This window comes from Heptranchias perlo, chromosome 23 (genome assembly GCF_035084215.1).
Source record: "Heptranchias perlo isolate sHepPer1 chromosome 23, sHepPer1.hap1, whole genome shotgun sequence".
NCBI classification, from domain to species: domain Eukaryota; kingdom Metazoa; phylum Chordata; class Chondrichthyes; order Hexanchiformes; family Hexanchidae; genus Heptranchias; species Heptranchias perlo.
Genome location: NC_090347.1, coordinates 3,065,996 through 3,090,441, shown reverse-complemented (window position 1 = coordinate 3,090,441; position 24,446 = coordinate 3,065,996). Strand labels below are relative to the sequence as shown.

General features: G+C 47.3%; 1 protein-coding gene across 1 annotated transcript in view; it reads left to right on the top strand.

The window, feature by feature from the left end:
• The first annotated feature begins 6,496 nt into the window (after window positions 1-6,496).
• The window catches only part of LOC137341349 (ran GTPase-activating protein 1-like), a 469,769-nt gene continuing 451,819 nt past the window's right edge, over window positions 6,497-24,446 (top strand). The window contains exon 1 of the mRNA XM_068004471.1: window positions 6,497-6,896. Within this exon, the coding sequence (XP_067860572.1) occupies window positions 6,746-6,896 (151 nt within the window). The 5' untranslated portion in view covers window positions 6,497-6,745. The remainder of the gene's footprint in view (window positions 6,897-24,446) is intronic.

Here is a 24,446-nt window from a genome sequence, read left to right as displayed (position 1 = left end):
GCTCTCCCTGGTGTTCTGCGCTCTCCCTGGTGTTCTGCGCTCTCCCTGGTGTTCTGCGCTCTCCCTGGTGTTCTGCGCTCTCCCTGGTGTTCTACGCTCTCCCTGGTGTTCTGCGCTCTCCCTGGTGGTCTGCGCTCTCCCTTGTGTTCTGCGCTCTCCCTGGTGTTCTGCGCTCTCCCTGGTGTTCTGAGCTCTCCCTGGTGTTCTACGCTCTCCCTGGTGTTCTGCGCTCTCCCTGGTGTTCTGAACTCACCCTGGTGTTCTGCGCTCTCCCTCGTGTTCTACGATCTCCCTGGTGTTCTGCGCTCTCCCTGGTGTTCTGCGCTCTTCCTCGTGTTCTAAACTCTCCCTGGTGATCTACGCTCTCCCTCGTGTTCTACGCTCTCCCTGGTGTTCTACGCTCTCCCTCGTGTTCTACGCTCTCCCTGGTGTTCTACGCTCTCCCTGGTGTTCTACGCTCTCCCTCGTGTTCTACGATCTCCCTGCTGTTCTGCGCTCTCCCTGGTGTTCTGCGCTCTCCCTGGTGTTCTACGCTCTCCCTGGTGTTCTGCGCACTACCTGGTGTTCTAAACTCTCCCTGGTGTTCTACGCTCTCCCTGGTGTTCTACGCTCTCCCTGGTGTTCTACGCTCTCCCTGGTGTTCTGCGCTCTCCCTGGTGTTCTAAACTCTCCCTCGTGTTCTACGCTCTCCCTGGTGTTCTACGCTCTCCCTGGTGTTCTACACTCTCCCTGGTGTTCTGCGCTCTCCCTGGTGTTCTGCGCTCTCCCTCGTGTTCTAAACTCTCCCTGGTGTTCTACGCTCTCCCTCGTGTTCTGCGCTCTCCCTCGTGTTCTGCGCTCTCCCTCGTGTTCTGCGCTCTCCCTCGTGTTCTAAACTCTCCCTCGTGTTCTAAACTCTCCCTCGTGTTCTGCGCTCTCCCTCGTGTTCTGCGCTCTCCCTGGTGTTCTAAACTCTCCCTGGTGTTCTACACTCTCCCTGGTGTTCTACACTCTCCCTGGTGTTCTGCGCTCTCCCTGGTGTTCTGAACTCACCCTGGCGTTCTACGCTCTCCCTCGTGTTCTACGCTCTCCCTCAACTCTCCCTGGTGTTCTGCGCTCTCCCTGGTGTTCTACGCTCTCCCTGGTGTTCTACACTCTCCCTGGTGTTCTACACTCTCCCTGGTGTTCTGCCCTCTCCCTGGTGTTCTACACTCTCCCTGGTGTTCTGCGCTCTCCCTCGTGTTCTACGCTCCCCCTCGTGTTCTACGCTCTCCCTCGTGTTCTACGCTCTCCCTCGTGTTCTACGCTCTCCCTGGTGTTCTACACTCTCCCTGGTGTTCTACACTCTCCCTGGTGTTCTACACTCTCCCTGGTGTTCTACGCTCTCCCTGGTGTTCTACGCTCTCCCTGGTGTTCTACGCTCTCCCTGGTGTTCTACGCTCTCCCTGGTGTTCTGCGCTCTCCCTCGTGTTCTGCGCTCTCCCTGGTGTTCTGCGCTCTCCCTGGTGTTCTAAACTCTCCCTGGTGTTCTGCCCTGTCCCTGGTGTTCTGCGCTCTCCCTGGTGTTCTGCGCTCTCCCTGGTGTTCTAAACTCTCCCTGGTGTTCTGCGCACTCCCTGGTGTTCTGCGCACTCCCTGGTGTTCTGCGCACTCCCTGGTGTTCTGCGCTCTCCCTGGTGTTCTGCGCTCTCCCTGGTGTTCTGCGCTCTCCCTGGTGTTCTGCGCTCTCCCTGGTGTTCTGCGCTCTCCCTGGTGTTCTAAACTCTCCCTGGTGTTCTAAGCTCTCCGTGGTGTTCTGCGCTCTCCCTGGTGTTCTAAACTCTCCCTGGTGTTCTGCGCTCTCCCTGGTGTTCTGCGCTCTCCCTGGTGTTCTACGCTCTCCCTGGTGTTCTGCGCTCTCCCTGGTGTTCTGCGCTCTCCCTGGTGTTCTGCGCTCTCCCTGGTGTTCTGCGCTCTCCCTTGTGTTCTGCGCTCTCCCTGGTGTTCTGCGCTCTCCCTTGTGTTCTGCGCTCTCCCTGGTGTTCTGAGCTCTCCCTGGTGTTCTGCGCTCTCCCTGGTGTTCTGCGCTCTCCCTGGTGTTCTGCGCTCTCCCTGGTGTTCTGCGCTCTCCCTGGTGTTCTGCGCTCTCCCTGGTGTTCTGAACTCTCCCTGGTGTTCTGCTGGTCTGGTGTTCTGCGCTCTCCCTGGTGTTCTGAACTCTCCCTGGTGTTCTGCGCTCTCCCTGGTGTTCTGAGCTCTCCCTGGTGTTCTGCGCTCTCCCTGGTGTTCTGCGCTCTCCCTGGTGTTCTGCGCTCTCCCTGGTGTTCTGCGCTCTCCCTGGTGTTCTGCGCTCTCCCTGGTGTTCTGCGCTCTCCCTGGTGTTCTGCGCTCTCCCTGGTGTTCTGCGCTCTCCCTGGTGTTCTGCGCTCTCCCTGGTGTTCTGCGCTCTCCCTGGTGTTCTGCGCTCTCCCTGGTGTTCTGCGCTCTCCCTGGTGTTCTGCGCTCTCCCTGGTGTTCTGCGCTCTCCCTGGTGTTCTGCGCTCTCCCTGGTGTTCTGCGCTCTCCCTGGTGTTCTGCGCTCTCCCTGGTGTTCTGCGCTCTCCCTGGTGTTCTGCGCTCTCCCTGGTGTTCTGCGCTCTCCCTGGTGTTCTGCGCACTCCCTGGTGTTCTGCGCACTCCCTGGTGTTCTAAACTCTCCCTGGTGTTCTAAACTCTCCCTGGTGTTCTGCGCTCTCCCTGGTGTTCTAAACTCTCCCTGGTGTTCTGAACTCTCCCTGGTGTTCTGAACTCTCCCTGGTGTTCTGCGCTCTCCCTGGTGTTCTGCGCTCTCCCTGGTGTTCTGCGCTCTCCCTGGTGTTCTGCGCTCTCCCTGGTGTTCTGAGCTCTCCCTGGTGTTCTGAACTCTCCCTGGTGTTCTGAACTCTCCCTGGTGTTCTGAACTCTCCCTGGTGTTCTGAACTCTCCCTGGTGTTCTGAACTCTCCCTGGTGTTCTGAACTCTCCCTGGTGTTCTGCGCTCTCCCTGGTGTTCTGCGCTCTCCCTGGTGTTCTGAACTCTCCCTGGTGTTCTGAACTCTCCCTGGTGTTCTGAACTCTCCCTGGTGTTCTGAACTCTCCCTGGTGTTCTGCGCTCTCCCTGGTGTTCTGAGCTCTCCCTGGTGTTCTGAACTCTCCCTGGTGTTCTGAACTCTCCCTGGTGTTCTGAACTCTCCCTGGTGTTCTGAACTCTCCCTGGTGTTCTGCGCACTCCCTGGTGTTCTGCGCACTCCCTGGTGTTCTGCGCTCTCCCTGGTGTTCTGCGCTCTCCCTGGTGTTCTGCGCTCTCCCTGGTGTTCTGCGCTCTCCCTGGTGTTCTGCGCTCTCCCTGGTGTTCTGCGCTCTCCCTGGTGTTCTGCGCTCTCCCTGGTGTTCTACGCTCTCCCTGGTGTTCTGCGCTCTCCCTGGTGTTCTGCGCTCTCCCTGGTGTTCTGCCCTGTCCCTGGTGTTCTGCGCTCTCCCTGGTGTTCTGCCCTCTCCCTGGTGTTCTGCGCTCTCCCTGGTGTTCTGCGCTCTCCCTGGTGTTCTGCCCTGTCCCTGGTGTTCTGCGCTCTCCCTGGTGTTCTGCGCTCTCCCTGGTGTTCTGCGCTCTCCCTGGTGTTCTACTCTCTCCCTGGTGTTCTACGCTCTCCCTGGTGTTCTGCGCTCTCCCTGGTGTTCTGCGCACTCCCTGGTGTTCTGCGCTCTCCCTGGTGTTCTGCCCTGTCCCTGGTGTTCTGCGCTCTCCCTGGTGTTCTGCGCTCTCCCTGGTGTTCTGCGCTCTCCCTGGTGTTCTGCGCTCTCCCTGGTGTTCTGCCCTGTCCCTGGTGTTCTGCGCTCTCCCTGGTGTTCTGCGCTCTCCCTGGTGTTCTGCGCTCTCCCTGGTGTTCTGCGCTCTCGCTGATGTTCTACACTCTCCGAACGCAAGGAAATACATAGAATACAAGATGGAATCTATAACTTAAAGGAGAACATTATGCACAAGTGAGAATATTGAACTCCTCTGACAGTGTAGCTCCTCCTCAGTCCTGCACTGAAGTACAACTAATGTAGCGATGAATAGTAGCAGTGAGTGGATCATAATCGATGAAAATGAGGAACAACTTGCCTGGTTTGTGATGCTGTGAAGTCCTATTGGAGAAAAGTCCATCTTGTTCTCCCTGTGACTCCAGTTGCTTTTGCAGGCTCGTTTGCTTTATTTGATTTCTTCACAAAAACCTTCATCAATCAGCCACTTGCAGTATAAAAGCTCGGCTGGATGCTGCGACTAAAATTAAATCCAGGGCTTCAATATTGCCCAGGCTTCAGGTTAAGGCCCTTTATTACTTTTAAGCCTTTCATTGTTTTCTTATCTTGAGAACTTTGCTTATTTGTGCTGAAGTGGAGTGAAAATCATGAATTTTATTCCGTCAAGTTTCACCTCACAAACTTTTGCAAAGTTCCTTATTGTGAGCACAGTGACAGCAACAATAATTTGCATTTAAATAGCAACTTTAACGTGGTAAAACAGAGATTGAGAGAGGCAAAGCCAGGAAGGGACTTAAAACACAGGGGATGAGAATTTTAAATTTGAGGTATTTGCGGGAGCGGGAACCAATGTCGATCAGTAAGGACAGGAGTGATGGGTGAGTGGGACTTGGTACAGGATTGGATACGGGCAGCAGAGTTTTGGATGAGCTGACATTTACAAAGCATGGAAGATGCAAGGGCAGCCAGGAGAGCATTGGAATGCTCAAGTCTGGGAGTGACAAAGGCATGGCTGAGGGTTTCAGTGGCAGATGGGCTGAGGCAGGGGCGGAGACGGGCGATGTTACGGAGGTGGAAGTAGGCGGTCCTGATGATGGAGAGGAGATGGGGTCGGAAGCTCAGCTCAGGGTCAAATAAGACGTTGAGGTTGCAAACAGCCTGGTTCAGCCGGAGACAGTGGTCAGAGAGGGGGGATGGAATCAGTGGCTAGGGAATGGAGTTTGTGGCGGGGGCCGAAGATTCCAAGGCTGGTTGACAGACGTACCGTCTGAAAGCACAGAAACACTGTTGGCATCAAGAGAGGTGGTGGTGAGGTAGAGCTGCGTGTCGTCAGCGTACATGTGGAAACTAACCCCATGTCTGCAGATGATGTCGCCAAAGGAGAGGTGCAGATGAGGAAGAGGAGGGGGCCGAGGATAGATTCCTGGGGGACTGCAGAGGTAACGGTGTGGGGAATGGGGAGAGAAACCATTGCTAGAGATGCTCTGGCTATGATCGGACAGGTAAGAATGGAACCAAGGTTCACCACCCTCCCCAAAGTAAGGCACCCATAGCTGGCCACAATATTCTAACTGCACCTGAACCAATGACTTGTATCGGTGTAGCATTGCCTCTGCTTTTTTTACTCTGTAACCCTAGAATTCCGTATAATTTTTTTGCAGCTTCATCAACTTGTCCTCCCACTTTTCAAGAATCAGCTGCCCCCCCCACCATGCTGGAAAATGCACATATGTAGATATTGGCACAGGGCAGCATCAGGATCAGCTGTGATGCCTTCCATAGCCAAGTAACCTGCTGTCTCTCACTGTCTGATGACACACAGGGAGAATGACTGCTCGGGTGAGGCACCCAGAGGGAAACTGCTTGAACCGAGTAAGAATCAGAACCTTTAGGAGAGGCAGGAAAAAAGCAGGGAAAAAGATGAAACACGCTCATCATTTGGATGAGACCTTAAACTGAAGCCCCACCAGTCTGTTGCGGTGACATAAAAGAACAGAAAAAAAGACTTGAATTTATATAGCACCCTTCACGACATCCTTTTAAAAAAAAAATCAATCTCGGGAAATGGGTGTAGCTAATTATGCCGGCATTTATTGCCCATCCCTCGTTGCCCCTTGAGAAGGTGGTGGTGAGCCGCCTTCTTGAACCGCTGCAGTCCGTGTGGTGAAGGTTCTCCCACAGTGCCGTTAGGTAGGGAGTTACACGATTTTGACCCAGTGACGATGAAGGAATGGCATCCAGCAGGATACTCGAGTCTGGTGCATGTGGGTGATCTCCCCCCCGTCGTATGGGTACAGGAGCCCATAAAACCCTCCCCCCGTATAGGACTAACCCCCCCCCTATCGGCTGGTATAAAGATGGTTATATCCATGGAAGGAGTGTTCACATCATGGCCTGTCATGGCTGCTAATCAGCCTGTGAATCCTTGCACTACTTCACACCTTTCACCAAGGGGAGTGTTAAAATACAAAAACAACTAGAGGGACACATGATCCTAACCACAACATACCCCACTGAACAATTATTGCACTCTCTGGAGTTTCAGCAACATTTGCACCCCTTTCATGGTCAGTACTGAATCCTCAAAAATATTTATTGTTCAGGAAGATGATGCTCCTTTAATATGTAATGGTCAAGAGCTGTTTTGGTCAAGAGCTGTTCTGACCAAAGGTCTTCACCTAAAACATTAACCAGTCTGGCTTTCAGTTTCAGGTGATGACAGGCTTGCTGTGGGGTTTCTATTTCAAGTTAAGAATGATTATTCTTGCTGAGTTTGTCCTATTTGATATGTTAATAAGCGTGTCAAGTCACTGACGCGGGGAAGTCATCCGGACGTTTCAAACGGGCACCGAGAATCGCCCGGAGCAGAGAGAGATCTGCGCACCAGCCCGGAGAGGGGAGAGAGAGAGGGGGGGGGGGGGACACCCAAAGCGACGGGACCGGTTACCAGGGCGACGCGGCCTAGTTCTCCCGCTCCGCCTCAGCGCCGAAGAAAATAAACCGGATAAAACGGTCGAGGTGAAGAAATGGCGAGCGGCGACGATGTCTCCGAGTTAGAGGAGAGCATGGAGCGACTGAAGGTGGTGGCGGAGGAGGTAGAAGAGGAGGCGGCGGCGGCGGCGAGCGTTGAGCTGTCGTTCGGGGAGCGGCGGCTGAAGCTGGACTCGGCGGCGGACGGTGAGTGACTGACTGGACTGACGGACCCCTCGGCGGGCGGGGCTCCGCTTAAAGGCGCCGCCACTTTGTCGACACCCAAGTTTAACAACTTAAAAAGATATCGGGTTTCGTCAGGTTGTCGAACAATTTTAAAAATACAATTAAAAAAAATATATAAATTAAACGAGCGAGGCTGACTGATCACCTCGCCTGTTGATATCCGCAGGAAACTTGCAATAAAAATGTGACTTTCCTCCCCCCCCCCCCCCCCCCCTTAAATATTAATACAATAAATATTAAACATCAAACAACCAATAAATATTAAACGTTAAATACCAAACAATTCCCCTTTCTGTGGTAACTGTAACTTGTTCATTCGTGTTTCTGGCGCTCGTCCCTGTTTAACGTTCAGTCAGATCCATCCTTCTTTCCTGGTATTTTGAGGGGGGCTGGGCTCTTATCACCATGGGACAAGCTGCACACTTTAAAGTTACAGTCGGTTTCAGCAGCCTGGTGCTGCTGGACAGCTCCCACTCCCACAGCTGGGTTTTGTTGTGCAGGAGAGATTGACTTGTGCCATTAGGAGTGTTAGTGGTCATGTTTTACTGGACTAGAAGTCCAGAGAATTTGAGTTCACAGTCCCTGCCGTGGGCAGTTTGTGAATTTGAATTCAGTTTTTTTTTGAAAAATCTGGAAATAAAAAGCTGGCGTCGGGAAAAGTGACCATGAAGCTGTGGGATTGTTGTTTGCTCATGTCCTTTTAGTGAAGGAAACCTGCTGCCCTTACCCGGTCTGGCCTATATGTGACTCCAGACCCATAGCAATGAGGTTGATTCTTAACTGCCCTCTGATGTGACCTAGCAAGCCACTCAGTTATATCAAACCACTACAAAGAACCATAGTGGGAGTATCTTCACTACATGGACTGCAGCGGTTCAAGATGAAGGACAACCCAGGGGTGGGCAATAAATTCCGATTCCCGAGTCCGAATCGTTTATGTAAATTGTGAACAACAGTGGTCCCAGCACCGATTCGTGTGGAACACCACTTCCCACCTTTTGCCAGTCTGAATAGCTACCCTTAACCCCTACTCTTTGCTCTCTGTTTTGTAGCCAGCTTGCTATCCATTCTGCTGCTTAACACCCTGACTCCACATGCTCCAACCTTAGTCATGAGCCTACTGTGCGGTACCTTATCGAAGGCCTTTTGAAAATCCAAATATATTACATCTATTGCATTACCCTTGTCTACACTTTCTTTTACTCCTTCCAAGAACTCAATAATGTTGATCAAGCATGACCTTCCCTTTTGAAATCCATGCTGACTACTCTTTATTATATTTTCAATTTCTAGATTTTTTTTAACATCTTTGAATAAGGATTCCATTATCTTTCCTACCACTGACGTTAAGCTAAGTGGTCTATAGTTCCCTGGACTTGTTCTATCTCCCTTCTTAAACATTTCAAGTGAAGACTATTCATCAGACTGTCACACCTGAAATATTGTCTGTTGTCACCACAGATGCTGCTTGACCTGCTGAGTATTTACAGCATTTGTTGGTTTTGTTTTAGATTTACAGCATCTGCATAGTATCATAGTAGGTACAGTGCAGGAAGAGGCCATTCAGCCCATCATGCCTGTGCCATTCTTTGAAACAATTAGTCCCATTCCCCTGTTCTTTCCCCATAGCCCTGTAAATTTTTTCCTTTCAAGTATTTATCTAGTTTCCTTTATGAAAATTGCTATTGAATCTGCTTCCACCGCCCTGTCAGACAGTTTCTGCGAGTTTTTTTTTGCATTTTGGGGTTTGCTTGAAAACTAACGAACGAAGCAACGCGCACTAAAAGTGCCATGATTTAATAATATTCCCATCATTTTTATTCTGTAACTTGTTATAATTTGAACTGCCAAGTCAATCTCCTGTGGTATGGCACATAGGGTGTCCAGACCAAGTGTTGTCTTCAAGTGAAGTGAGATTAGACAGCGGGGGATAATTGGACCAGATTTAATTCAGTCCGTATTTTAAAGTCAAACTTTCTGTCCTTGTTTTTATATATTTCCATTATAAATTCTTTTGTCCATATTTATAATGGAAATATATAAAAATCATGTAAACTTTTGTAAAAAGAAACTCAATGGCATAGGTCATGAGCTCTGGCTGCTAAACTTTTATTCTGGCGAAGGCATCCATCCAAACTCTGGGAAAACTAGAAGTTTCATCGTCCACATGGAGCACCTTGTCTTGCTTGTCTATCGTGAGACAAGTTGCTCACCAGACTCGGTAATAAACATGATTTCAAAAAGGGTATATTAATCCCTTGTAGTCTAGCTCTAATTTCATTTTGTGTTGTGCCAATAAGTATCTTTGTGTCAAAATAGATTTTTGTGTGTATTAAATTTTTTAACTTGTATTCTTGAAATGCTAGAATCAGCTTATAAGCTTATAACCTTTAACTCCCAAGGTTACATAGTAATGGAAAACCATTAACTTGAAATAGATTGTTTCTCCACTAGATTTCCCTCAAGTCACAAGTTTGTTTTAGGCCCACACAATAACGATTTCAAGTATTAATCAGTTAATCATCCCAAAGGCGAGACAGTGGGCCATCTCTAGCAACACCATGAGATGTTTTGGCCTGTAAATCCATGATATTGTTAGAGATGGCCCATTGTCTCGCATGAGTACCACTGCGACACCAGATTATTTAAGGTGTTGTTTAAGGTCAGGGCAGCCATGTAGACTCCTGGAAAGCTTTGGTCGCACAACCTATTGGGTAGAGCCTTCATGGTGGCAGATCTTCGGAAGAGTGTGTTTATAATGTGCAGTCACCAGTTGTAATGCTGAAGGATTTTAAAGTTCTGTTTCAGCTTGATCAATGGAATCAGGCTAGTCTGAGGTTATAGAGAATAAATATATGGCTAGAATTTATAATTCAAGAAAGTTAAGTTCTGATTTTGTTATTTAACATTGAGGAATGTAGAAAAAGTTTCAGCAGCTGGTGAATGTAATCAGAGTGCTTTTGCGATCACTGGATAATGCTATCCCATAACTAGGTATTGAGCAGTAATGTGCACTCTGGGCCATAGGGGCTGTGATATCCGCTGAAGAGAGTGACTAGTGATGCTGAACCCAACAACATATTTACCATTTTAAAAACCCCAAAAATTGATAGTCTCGCTGTGTCTTTTGGCTTCTGTAAATAAATCTGACCTAGTAGTTTAGCCTGTATGCAGTGATGTGACCGCATGTTATTTTCTGTCATGGAGAGAACGTGTTATGGTTACAGCCTTGTCTCTGAGTCATAGAAACATAGAAAATAGGAGCAGGAGTTGGCTATTCGGCCCTTCGAGCCTGCTCCGCCATTCAGTATGATCATGGCTGATCTTCTATCTCAATACCATGTTCCTGCTCTCTCCCCATACCCCTTGATGCTTTCTGTGTCTAGAAATCTATCTATCTCCTTCTTAAATATATTCAGCGACTTGGCCTCCACAGCCTTCTGTGGTAGAGAATTCCACAGGTTCACCACCCTCTGAGTGAAGAAATTTCTCCTCATCTCAGTCCTAAATGTCCTACCCCATATCCTGAGACTGAGTCGGAAGGTTGTGGGTTCAAGCCTCACTCCAGGTCTTGAGCATGTAATCTAGGCTGACACTTCAGTTCAGTACTGAGGGAGTGCTGTACTGTCAGAGGTGCCGTCTTTCAATGAAATGTTAAACCGAGGCCCCATCTGCGCTCTCGGGTAGAAGATTCTAAGGCACTATTTGAAGAAGAGTTCTCCTGCTGTCCTGGCCAATGTTCCTCCCTCAACCTACACCACCAAAACAAATTAACTGGTCATCATCCCATTGCTGTTTATGGGATCTTGCTGTGTGGAAATTCGCTGCTGTGTTTGGTGACTACACTTCAAAAATAATTAATTAGCTGTAAAGTGCTTTGGGACATTCTGAGGATTTGAACAGTGCTATATAAATGCAAATGCTTTCTGTCTGTTTGCTTTCTCCACTTGAGTAATTGTCACAGTGCTGAAGTCCTAGAGTGGAGCTTAAAATCATAACCCTCCGACTCTCAGGTAGGAGTGCTCAGTGAAATTAACTTTGGGAATTCTGAAATTGTATCAGTTTTTCTTTTCTAATTAACTGCTACATTTGGATAACTACTGCACATTCAAATGGAGCTCAGAAGGCTAAATTATAGTCTCATTATAACTATATTCTGGTCTGTGTTTTGTCGTGCATTTAAAGGTGTGTAAAATGCAACAGTTTCATTGCAGAAATCACAGTCCCACATCTGAATCGTGTTTGGAGTGGAGGGGTAAGAAATGAGGACGAAGGTGTTGGGATTTGACCCACCTTGTGTCTCTTAAGTGCGTTCTATGTGCTTCCTGAGGAGAGGTAACATATTTAAAGAACAGGTGGGCACGACTGCACGTATTCGAGCGAGAGAGAGAGGAATTTGGGCATGTCTTTTACATTTGTTTAGGTCACAGATTGTTTACACTGCTTCACACTTGGAGTGCTGTAGTTTCCGGAGCACACCATAGCAAAGTAATGTTATGTTTTACTTTCTAAAACATTTTGAATAGAAGAGAAGCAAAAGGAATTAAGGACCAGCTGAGGCACCTTGCTGTAGAGGAATGATGTGGCTGTGTATGATTTGATTAGTGGTAGTACTTTGTGCCAGCTTCCCATGGATATGGAGCTACAGAGCCATGATATCTCTGAGCTATTTCCATAACCAAAATTGGAATAGAGGAGAGTGGCAGCAAAGTCATTGGCTGCGTGGTGTAGTTTGCAATGGTTGAAAACTGTAGAACACTTTCGTTACCACGGTCTCGAGAGGCCACAGCTATTGTGTAAACTCACTGAAATTTTAATTACTGGGAATTGGCAACTCTGCTGATTTGGTTTCAGATTTCGGGTGATAAGCAAATCTTTTAACATTTGTGCGCGTTCAGTGGCATGTCACCAAGTCAAAGAAGTAGGGCCTATTCTGCAAATTCACACCCCTTTGCTCCTCCCTGGATGTCGCGACAAACGCCTGGCAAACGTCCCTGGCTGTTTTTTGCCGGGTGAGTGAGTGACCCTGGGACCTTTTGACCTGCATGACTCAGTACTGAAGAGAGTGGTGCATTTATCCTGCTGAACTGTCGAGTAATCTGATTTGATATGGGAGGTTGTTATTAGTAGAATTGCACTGGCCGTCTTTCGGATGAGACGTTAAACGTCTGCCCTCCCACGTGGGCATAAAAGACCTCACAGCGCTATTTCGAAGAAAAGCAGGGGAGTTCTGCCCGATGTCCTGGCCAATATTTATCACTCAACTAACACACATGATCTGGTCATTCATTTCATTGCTGTTTGTGGGATCTTGCTGTGCGCAAATTGGCTGCCGCGTTTCCTACATTACAACAGTGCCTACACTTCAAAAGTACTTCATTGGCTGTGAAACACTTCGGGACGTCCTGAGGTCGTGAAATGCTCTGTATAAATGCAAGTCTTTCTTTTGTTTGTGATTCTATTGCCAACAGTGCCATTGAATGCTTACTGCTGCTATAAAGTCTTGGATAGAAAGTCTTGGGGTAACCTCTGATTTCAGAATGCAATTGGTAACATCTCGAAATGGAACTGATTTGTGAAGAAATGGATGGTATAGACCACAGCTCAGTGCACAAGAAATAACTTTTGTTTTTGGATGCAATGAAGACACAGACAATTATATCCCTGGAGTTGATGCATTATTCAGCACTGCTTGTTGCTGCTGCATTCCTCTGAGTTTAGGGTTGCCTACAGTTTAATCATCTCCCTTTGGTAGTGGCTGGTCTTGCCAAGGTGTCTTCTGAACTCTGGATTGCTGCAGGCAGTTTACGTGGTAATTTTATAAAGCAAGCTGTCTGGAGAAAAAGTGCATTTTTTTGTGTGAAAAGTCAACCACTTGCTTCCATGAAATGAGTTAGTCCTGGTTGAACACACGCACAAGAAAAAGGATTTTATTCAAGCTAATTACAGTTGGCTTCTTTACATATCGTATGACAGCAGGGTGTTAATGAAACATGCAATGCGTATAACTGAACAAGCAAGGAACTCTGCACACTTCTTTCAGAATAGCAGCTGCATGTTATGCATGAAGTAGTTTGTTTTTATTTTCTGATTTGCCAGAAGGGTAGTAGGTCTATTATGAGGCTGTCCGTCTGTCCTTGCACATTGACTTAATACCTTGTCAGCATGCTGCTTCCAATGTGTCGCACTTTAGAGTTCCTGGCATGGTGTGTTTCCATCTCTACCATCATGCTGTTTGGGGAGGTGCTGAGCAGATGGTTGGATCTTCCTTTTATTGATGATTGGGGGAAATCAGAAGGGGACCACCCTGGATCACTATTGCCCCCCCTCCCAGCGGTCAAGTTGCCTAATTATAGAATCTTGCAGCACAGGAAGAGGCCATTTGGCCCATCGTGCCTGTGCTGGCTCTTTGAAAGAGCTATCCAATTAGTTCCACTCCCCTGCTCTTTCCCCATAGCTTTGCAATTTTTTCCCCTTCAAGTATTTATCAGATTCCCTTCTGAAAGTTACTATTGAGTCTGCTTCTACCACTCTTTTAGGCAGTGCATTCCAGATCATAACAATTCTCCTCATCTCCCCTCTTTGTCCATTTGATTAGGGAATAATGCATAGCGTGAGTTCAATAAAAGTGGGAGGGGAAGAGGCGGAAATACCATTTAAAAATATTGGTAGAGACAAGGAGAAGAGCTTCACAGTAATTGGCAAATGAATTTCAATATAGATAAGTGTGAATTGTTACATTTTGGTAGGAATAATAAGGAGGCCACATACTCCTTGGAAAATAAGAGTTTAAACAGGGTAGAGGAGCAGAAGGATTTAAGTGTACAGATACACAAATCTCTAAAAGTAGCGTCGCATAAAGCCATAAAAAAAGCAAACCAAGCACAGCGGTTCATCTCTAGAGGGATAGAATTGAAAAGCAGAGAAATTATGCTAAACTTGTACAGAACCATGGGTAGACCACACTTGGAGTACTGCGAACAGTTCTGGTATCCACACTATAAAAAGGATATAGAGGCACTGGAGATGGTGCAAGAAAGATTTACCAGAAATGAGAGGTTATACCTATCAGGAAAGATTGAATAGGTTGTGGTTCTTTTCTCTAGAAAAGAGAAGACTGAGGGGTGACCTGATAGAGGTCTTTAAGATTATGAACGGGTTTGATAGGGTAGACGTAGATAAAATGTTTTCACTTGCAGGGGAGACCAGAACTAGCGGCTATAAATATAAGATAGTCACTAACAAAGGAATACAGGAGAAACTTCTTCACCCAGAGTGCTTAGAATGTGGAACTCGCTACCACATGGAGTCGTTGAGGCGAATAGTATAGATGCATTTAAGGGGAAGCTGGAATAGAAGGATATGCTGATAGGGTGAGATAAAGAGGGGTGGGAGGAGGCTCCTGTGGAGCATAAACACCAGCATGGACCTGTTGGGCCGAATGGCCTGTTTCGGTGGTGTACATTCTTGTAATTCACTGGATTTTATATTATAAACAAACTCTAACTTTTCTTCTTTGTGAAACAGCTTCAAGAAGCTACTTTACCCTTTGTAGGTTTTCAGTTTATCAGTGTAGAAGGAGCTGCGTGGCTTTGAAAGTTACATGCTCCATGATGAGTAAGATTTCTTTTATATGCAGAGCAGGGTGGGACTGTTGGTGTTCCTAAATTTGCAATCATGCTGAAACAACTGAGCGTGTACAACCCTTAACTCCTCAACCTTAACTCCTCACAATTGCGACTTTAGTCCTCTGGCTGCTGACCTTCCCTGATGTTAAGGAAAGATCTATGCAACATAGCAATGTGAAAAGTGCATTCGTGCCGAGCAAGCAGGCTGAGCTTTCAGCCCAATTCAGCAAATGGGTTAAATGATGCTTCAAGCTCTGGGGGTGACCCATTGTTCCTCGGGCCAGGGGTGATGTTTGCTGCCTCCAGAGACACGGGGCGTTATATTGAATGACCACTGAAAATGGGCTCTGGGATCACGGTGCGCGATTAACCCCCCCCCCGACCCCCTTGTTGGTTGTGATGCAGGCAGCATGTAACATTCATGCTGCCTGATGATTTGAATGATAGCTGCGCACAGCCAGTGCTACTTGTGCTGTTGATTGGCTGCATCAGCAAGGGATCCTGATATATGAGTGGCTAGTGCTATTTAAAGGCAGCCTGCACCTCTTAAAGGGGAGATGTACTGTTTCTGCAGGAAGTGGTGTGAGAAGTGATTACTGGGCTGTGATAGTTGGAAGAATGGCTGCGTCTGCGAGAGAGCATGCACCAACGTTCTCTGCTGATGCACTAGAGGCCTTGGTGGAAGAGGTGGACAGAAGGAGGGGCATCCTTTATCCACAGGGGGGCAAGAGGCCCTCCAGACGTATGCTCAGAGACACTGGGAGGAAGTAGCGGACGAGGTCGATGCCAGGAGCATAACACCAAGAATATGGATGCAATGCAGGAAGAAGTTCAATGCTTTGACACGAGTGGTCAAGGTGAGTGAGTTCAACTGTCAACTGTCATTTCTTACCAACTGCACCACTAGCCACATCCGCTGCTCCACGCACTACGCCCCCATCACCCACATACCAACAAACTCTTTCAATCAATGCTCAACTCTTCCAATCAGATGCTTCACCTCACCCTCACATATTACCACTGTTACAAGCTGCAGGCCCACAACTCACAGGTCACACACACTGGCAGCTATTCAACCATGACAGCCACATCACCCAAACATCTTGCAGGACACACTTCCCACTTTCTTGCAGGAGAAGGTGACGCATAACAGTAGGCAGCAAGGAAGAACTGGAGGAGGACAGGCACGCCCACAAGCCCTAACTCCCATGGAGGAGACAGTGCTGGCCATCATGGGAAGGGCCATCGCCGAGGCCATGGCCACTGGCGGCACTGGAGGTATCGATGATGAGGGTCTCTGCTTACCTAAGGAAGGATTTACTTGCCTTAGAGGCGGTGCAACGAAGGTTCACTAGCTTGATTCCTGGGATGAGAGGATTGTCCTCTGAGGAGAGATTGAGTAAAATGGGCCTATACTCTCTGGAGTTTAGAAGAATGAGAGAGGATCTCATTGAAATGTATAAAATTCTTAGAGGGCTAGATAGGGTAGATGCTGCAAAGCTGTTTCCCCTGGCTGGAGAGTAGGGAATTAGGGGGCATAGTCTCAGGATAAGGGGTCGGCCATTTAGGATTGAGATGAGGAGGAATTTCGTCACTCAGAGGGTGGTGAATCTTTGGAATTCTTTACCCCAGAGGGCTGTGGATGGTGTGTCATTTAGTATATTTAAGGCTGAGATCGATAGATTTTTGGACTCTAGGGGAATCAAGGGAAACGGGGATTGGGCGGGAAAGTGGAGCGAGGTCGAAGATCAGCCACAATCTTAATGAATGGCAGAGCAGGCTGAAGGAGCTATACGGCCTACTCCTGCTCCTATTTCTTATGTTTCTTTCTAATGATCTTAGCTCATCGCAGAAATAAAAACCATCACCAAATGAAAATTCAAATCCACATTTATAGATTAACACATGAAATTATGCAAACATAATTGTCCTCATAGGACAGCCCTCCCATAGGAGGAAGCAATGTGTAATCATAAGGAGGATGATTTGATAGTCATATGAGAGAAGAAAGGCAAGGAGTGTGGGACTGTTGGTGAACGGGGAGGTGTCGTTGAGGTTACTGGTATCGCTCATTAATAATCTGATGACGCAGAGCACTGGCAGACATGGTATGTCCACCTTGTAACCTCTTTACCTCTTCCTCCACGTCCAGCTGCACTTTGTCCTCTCCCTCCTCCACTTCCTCTTCCATTCCTTCCTCCTCCTCTGTCTCTTCCTCCTCTTCCTCTGCCTCTTGCTCATGTTCTTGCCTGATAGGCAATGGCAAGGGCTGTTCCCTCATAATGGCGAGGTTGTGCAGCATACAGCATACAATAACATATCTTGATACCCGCTCAGCTGAGTACTGCAGGGCTCCTCCAGAGAGGCCCAGGCAGCAGAAGCATTGCTTGAGGACACCAATGGCGTGCTCAATGTTCCTTGTGGCGCTCATTGTATGCCTGCTGTGCATGTGTGCATGCGTTCTGGACCGGAGTCACGAGCCATCTCACAAGGGGATAACCTTTGCGGCCCGGTAGCCATCCTTTGACTTGCCATGCTGGTTGAAATATAGGTGGCATGTTGGACTGTCGTAGAATGAAGGAGTCATTACTGCTGCCAGGGTAGCGGGCACTGACCTGCATGATGCGCTGCGTGTGATCGCACACCAGCTGCACATTGAGGGAGTGGAATCCCTTTCTGTTCATGAATATGTCCGAGTTCGGATGTGGAGCATGGCAAAATGTGTGCAGTCAATGGCACCCTGCACCATGGGGAAACCTGCAATGTGAGCAAACCCTTGTGCTCGCTCCTGCACTTGTCTCTGGCAAGAGGGAATGAGATGAATCTGTTTCTCAGTGCGTACAGCGCCTCGGTGACCCACCACCCCTCCAACCTTGTACAGCAGTGGACTGTAAACTGCAAGAAGTTGCTTATATTGCCAGCAGCAGCCTGAAAGGAGCCAGAGCTGTAAAAATTAAACACCACAGGCAGCACTGTCCTTGCGCTGCTTTGAGGCTGCAGTTGTGGCGGCAGCAGTTGACAAATTTCAGTCACAATCTCTTTAGTGAATCTCAGCCATCCAATGCACTGGTCATCGCTGAAGTTGAAGTAGGAGAATTAGTCCCTGAAGACCCTCCTTGGATATGGCCTCCTGCTGAGTGCCCTGCTCCTCCTCATCCTCCTCCCTCTTCTATCAGCTTGTCCTGCTCTGCGTGGCCTCTCTTCATTCTCCCACTCATGTTCAATTCCCAGAGGAAGCCCTATAGCAGGCCACCTACATCTGAAAGCAACTTTTTTTAGCACAATATTTTAAATGCCACTAAAAGTACTGCAAGTCCAGCCAGATCACTATCTATAGAATATTGCAACTTTCTCCACGTATAGGAAACTTCCAAAAACGTGTACAATTGCGCTAGCATCTAACCTGTAACTCTTACATGATCCCTTTAAATAGCACTAGTTGGGGGGTCCTTCATGCCGTTTAAGTCTTGTTCAGCTATGCAAGGTTAAGACAGGGCGTTGGCTGCAGTGTGGAATTCCAAAATGTCACCGGCTGCTTCAAATCAGCGTTGCACACTGATTTGTGACATAATCTCCCTTCTCTACATGTTGCCGGCGGTTGTTAGGGGCATGCACACGCAAACCCCTTTACCAAGATGGTGTCCTGCGCACTTCCTGTCGGAAGTGTGCGCACACATCTTGGACGCCATTTTTGGGGCTTAGGTATCCGCATGGCGCCTACATAACGGTTACTACGCGGTCCAATTTCGCCCCCACGGTGTATTAAGCTATTACTTAACCAGCTACTGCGTTCATTAAAGACGACTTCTTGCATCTCAATGAAAGAAAATCAGACCAAGGAAACGCCTTTTGCATGGCAAGGAAATAGTCAGTAGAGTAGGGAAGAACTAAAGCGGGACCAGATACAACATTGAAACAGAGAAGGGATTAGAAATGGAGGGATGAATGTTTTGGTGTACTTTGCGAGTTGGAAAGTTAACTCGTTTTTCTGCCTCAAAAGCTGTAGAGTAGCTGATTCCATTGTCAAGTGTAATTTCCCCATCCCTGCCTGTTGGACGTGGTTCATGTGCATGTGAACTTCCAGAACAGCTGGCAGGGCAATTCATCATGCAGATCTTATGAAATCAGATTCAATAGTTGTGCAGCTAACTGGGCTGAAGATTTTGTTGAAAGTAATTGGATGATGAATCCTATTCAGTGGGTTTAGAGACAGAATTATGATTTTAAAATGGGGGATCTAGAGGAAGGATCCAAATGGGTATGATTGTGCATTGGGTAGGCCAGAGTCTGAGGAATATTATAGATTGGAATTTAGTTGTGATTGCATACCTGCTAAAGCACCAGTACCCCATTTATTTTTTTATTTGAATTTGTAGAATCATGGAATATCACAGTACGGAAATGAAATGAACCATTCAGCTCACCTAGTCTAATCCCACTTTGCTTGATCCCCATACCATTTCTTCCCTCTTTCTCTCTGTCTCTCTCTCCCCTATCCCCACTTCCCATCTATCTGTGCTTAAAAATTGTGTACGTCATCAAAAAAAAATGGTATCGGCACAAAGGCTCCTGACCGCATAAGTGGGATTTTAAAAATAAACTTGGTACGGTCTTTGCTATTCTTCAAATGTCTATTTTATGTGCCTTAAAAATCCCTGTTTGAAGAACATTTCCACTTAAAGTATAGACCAAGGTAACTACCACTATGTAATAAATGCAGCTGGGGTTCCAGTATGTTTGTACTGTAGTTGCTCTTGGGGCATTTTGTAGATTGAATTGGCTGACCTGCTGACTAGCAGGTGTTTTATATTTTTAAAGGTTTTTTTTAAATGCAGCAGAAAGCCTCAGCAGATCAGTTTCTGACTGTTCTTGCTCAAGAGATTTGAGTCACTTGTGGTAGCAGCAATACTAAACACCGGAGATTTCAAAACTGGATCATGCTGTGGATCTCTGCAGTGATATGTGTGCATTGTGTTCCTATGAAAATGTTAAACTTCCAGAACTGGCCTTGTCCCTTCTAGCAAAGGATTGATTTTATGTTGTCAGGGGCTCTGCATTGTGGTGAATTTTAATTGCATTTAGTGTTGGGGAGCATTGTACCTGCATTCTGCATTCTGATTATTGTCTCTATCACTGGTTCAGTGTGCACAGGCCTTTGGTCCAATGTCTACAATTGTTTATTAATTCTTTATTAAATTGCTTGGCAGTCTGCTCTCTAGAGAGAGGAGATCTAATGAAAAGTGTTTACTGTGAGTTTCAACCCAGCGGAAGTAAATCACTGCATCTGTTCTTCTTTCTCCTGATGAAATTGTGTAATAAATTTGCTTTAGCTCCTTCTATAACATGATTTTACCCTCTTCTCCCAATGGCTCTTGCTGATGTATGGTTCTATGTCTACAGCCCTCCAATACCTTCCTAAAGGGGCCATTCTTTGTCTATAGGCCTAGATGGTGAGTGTCAACAGGTTTATGGGGTTGGGGGCATAACAGCAGAACCAGATCCTAAGTCGATAGCCAAACATGCACGCTTTCCAGAAGGCTCACTGGGTAACAATAAGGATCACTGGCTGATGCTTCCCCCTCCTCTCCCCAGACCAGAGCTCAATCTTAGCGCCAGCTGCTGGCCTGAGCTTGGATCTCAACTCGGACTAGGAGTTGAACCCAAAACCCAAGACGAAGGATTTTTTTCCCTTTCTTTTATTCCTCATCCAGGTCTCACTGGGCTAATCACCTCCTGCAGTTGACTGGAAGGGTTTTAGATGCTCTTGGCCTATGCCAATGCAACCCTTGAATCAGACCATGAGGGAATGCACAATGTTAGTTCATAGCAACAGGAGGAGGCCATTCAGCCTCTCAAGCCTGTTCCACCATTCAATTAGATCACTGCTGATCTGTATCTTAACTCCATCCACCCACCTTGGTTCCGTAACCCTTAATATCCTTGCCTAATAGAAATCGATCAATCTCAGTTTTGAAATTTTCAGTTGATCCCCAGCCTCAACAGCTTTTTGGGAGAGAGAGGTCCAGATTTCCACTCCCCTTTGTGTGAAAAAGTGCTTCCTGACATCAATCCTGAACGGCCTAGCTCTAATTTTAAGGTTACGCCCCCTTGTTCTGGACTCCTCCACCAGAGGAAGTGGGGTCGATGGAGAGAAACTATCAAATCCTTTAATCATCTTAAACTCCTCAATTAGATCACCCCTTAATCTTCTATACTTAAGGAATACAAGCCTAGTCTATTCAACCTGTCCTCATAATTTAACCCTTTTAGCTCCGGTATTTGTTTAGTCTTTAGTTTATTTCTGTTAAGTTTACTTAGTAATCTAATAAATCGAGGCATGACAGGGTAGTTCAGACCCGTCGAATGCACGGCCTGTGCCATGTGGGAACTCCAGGACACCTCCCGTGTCCTGGACAACCACATGTGCAAGAACTATCGTCAGCTGGAGGAGCTCGAGCTCCGGGTTTCGGAGCTTGAGCAGCAGCTGGTGTCACTGCAGTGCATCCGCGAGGCTGAGAGTTTCGTGGATAGCACATTTCTGGAGGTGGTCACCCCGCAGCTTAAGAGAGTGCGGGCAGAGAGGGACTGGGTGACTGCCAGACAGACTAGGAGGACCAGGTAGTTAGTGTAGGAGTCTCCTGAAGGCATCTCACTCTCTAATCAGTATTCAGTTCTGAATACTGGTGAGGGAGAGAGTTCCTTTGTGGAGTGCAGCCAGAGCCAAGTCCATGGCACCACAGGTGGCTCAGCTGTACAGCAGGAGAGGAGGAAGGTCAGGAAAGCAATAGTGATAGGGGATTCGATAGTTAGGGGAACAGACAGGCGTTTCTGAGGCCGCAGACATGACTCCAGGATGATATGTTGCCTCCCTGGTGCCAGGGTCAAAGATGTCACTGAGCGGCTGCAGAACATTCTGAACGGGGAGGGTGAACAGCCAGAGGTCGTGGTCCACATCGGTACCAACAACATAGGTAGAACGAGGGATGAGATCCTGCAGGCAGATTTTAGCAAGCTAGGAAAAAGGCTAAAGAACAGAACCTTAAGGGTAGTAATCTCCAGATTACTCCTGGTGCCACACGTTAGTTAGTGTAGAAAGAGGAGGATAAAGCAGATGAATGCATGGCTGGAGGGATGGTGCAGGAGGGAGGGCTTTAGATTCCTGGGGCATTGGGACCAGTTCTGGGGGAGGTGGGACCCGTACAAGCCGGACGGGTTGCACCTCAACAGAGCTGGGACCAATGTCCTCGTGGGGAGGTTTGCTCGTGCTGTGGAGCAGGGTTTAAACTAATTTGGCAGAGGGATGGCCACCAGGATGCAGCATAAGAAAGCAGAAACAAGATGCACAAAGGTTTGGGAGAGACAGATAGCACTAGAGTAAGAAATAGTACAGTATTAAGTGGGGTCAGATTAAGGGAGACCACGAGAAGGTCTAAGATAGGATTACAATGCATGTGTGTAAATGCACAAAGTGTGATAAATAAGGTTGGTGAGCTGCAGACACAAACAGCCACATGGGATATGATGGTGTGGCAATAACGGAGACCTGGCTCAAAAAAGGGCAAGGTTGGGAACTAAATAACCCTGGATACAAGGTGTTCCGGAAAGATAGGGAAGGAAAGAATGGAGGGGGGGTGGCAGTATTGATTAAGGAGAATATCAATACTGCCATTACACTACTGGGTGTATTCTATAGGCCACCAACTAGTGGGAAGGATATAGAGGAGCAAATTCGCAGGGAAATTAGAGAGGTGCAAGAACCATAGAGTAGTGATAATGGGGGACTTCAACTATCCTAATACAGACTGGGATGGTAATAGTGTAAGGGGCAAAGAGGAGGAGGAATTTTTGAAGTGTGTTCAGGAGAACTTTAAGGAGATCTACACATGGAGGTAAGGGGCATGGTTGGTACTAAATGAGTACTTTGCATCTATCTTTACCAAGGAAGAAGATACGGCCAAAGCTACAGTAAAAGAAGAGGTAGTTGAGATACCGTATAGGATAAAAATTGATAAAGAGGAGCTACTAGAAATGCTAGCTGTACTTAAAATAGAGGAGTCACTAGGTCCAGGTGGGATGCATCCTAGGTTGCTGTGGGAAGTAAGGGTGGAAATTGCAGAAGTACTGGCCATAATTTTCCAATCCTCCTTAGACACGGGTGGTGCCAGAGGACTGGAGAATTGCAAATGTTGCACCTTTTTTCAAAAAAGGATGTAAAGATGAACCCAGCAACTACAGGCCAGTCAGTTTAACCTCGGTGGTGGGGAAGCTTTTAGAAACAATAATCCGGGACAAAATTAATAGTCACTTGGACAAGTGTGGATTAATAAGGGAAAGCCAGCACAAATTTGTTAAAGGCAAATCGTGTTTGACTAACTTGATTGAGTTTTTTGATGAGGTAACAGAGAGGGTTGATGAGAGGAATACGGTTAATGTTGTGTATATGGACTTCCAAAAGGCATTTGATAAAGTGCCACATAATAGGCTTGTCAATAAAATTGAAGCTCATGGAATAAAAGGGGCATTGGCAACATGGATACAGAATTGGCTAAGTGACAGGAAACAGAGGGTAGCTGTGAATGGCTGTTTTTCAGACTGGAGGAAGGTGTACAGTGGTGTTCCCCAGGGGTCGGTACTGGGACCAATGCTTTTTTTGATATATATTAATGACTTGCACTTGGGTGTACAGGGCACAGTTTCCATATTTGCAGATGACACAAAACTTGGAAGTGTAGTGAGCAGTGAGGAGGATAGTGATAGACTTCAAGAGGACATAGACAGGCTGGTGGAATGGGCGGACACTTGGCAGGTGAAATTTAACGCTGAGGAGTTTAAGGTGATACATTTTGTTGGAAGAATGAGGAGAGGCAGTATAAATTAAAGGGTACAACTCTAAAGGCAGTGCAGGAACAGAGAGACCTGGGAAGGTATATGTACACAGGTCGTTGAAGGTGGCAGAACAGGTTGAGCAAGTAGTTAAGAAAGCATACGGGATCCTGGGCTTTATAAATAGATGTGGAGATGCCGGTGATGGACTGGGGTTGACAATTGTAAACAATTTTACAACACCAAGTTATAGTCCAGCAATTTTATTTTAAATTCACAAGCTTTCGGAGATTTTCTCCTTCCTCAGGCAAATGTTTCAAGATCTCCTTGAAGCCTACGCATTTATACATATTGAACAATAATAAATGGTGTTTACAGACTGCCCCTGCAACTGCCCGTTGCCAAGGCAATCACCGTGTTCAGACAGAGAGGTGTTACCTGCAGAACCTCCGAATACACATTCAATAAAAAAACAAACAGGGAAAAAAAAACAGAGAAAAAAAAAACACAGAGAGAGGCAGAAACATCCGGAAGGCAGAGAGAGCCAGCAAATGACCCATTATATTAAAAACAGATAACATTTGTTCGCTGGTGGGGTAACGTGTAGCGTGACATGAACCCAAGATCCCGGTTGAGGCCGTCCTCATGGGTGCGGAACTTGGCTATCAATTTCTGCTCGACGATTTTGCGTTGTCGTGTGTCTCGAAGGCCGCCTTGGAGTACGCTTACCCGAAGGTCGGTGGATGAATGTCCATGACTGCTGAAGTGTTCCCCGACTGGGAGGGAACCCTCCTGTTTGGCGATTGTTGCGCGGTGTCCGTTCATCCGTTGTCGCAGCGTCTGCATGGTCTCGCCAATGTACCATGCTCTGGGGCATCCTTTCCTGCAACGTATGAGGTAGACAACGTTGGCTGAGTCACAGGAGTATGAACCATGCACCTGGTGGGTGGTGTCATCTCGTGTGATGGTGGTATCTGTGTCGATGATCTGGCATGTCTTGCAGAGGTTACCGTGGCAGGGTTGTGTGGCGTCGTGGACGCTGTTCTCTTGAAAGCTAGGT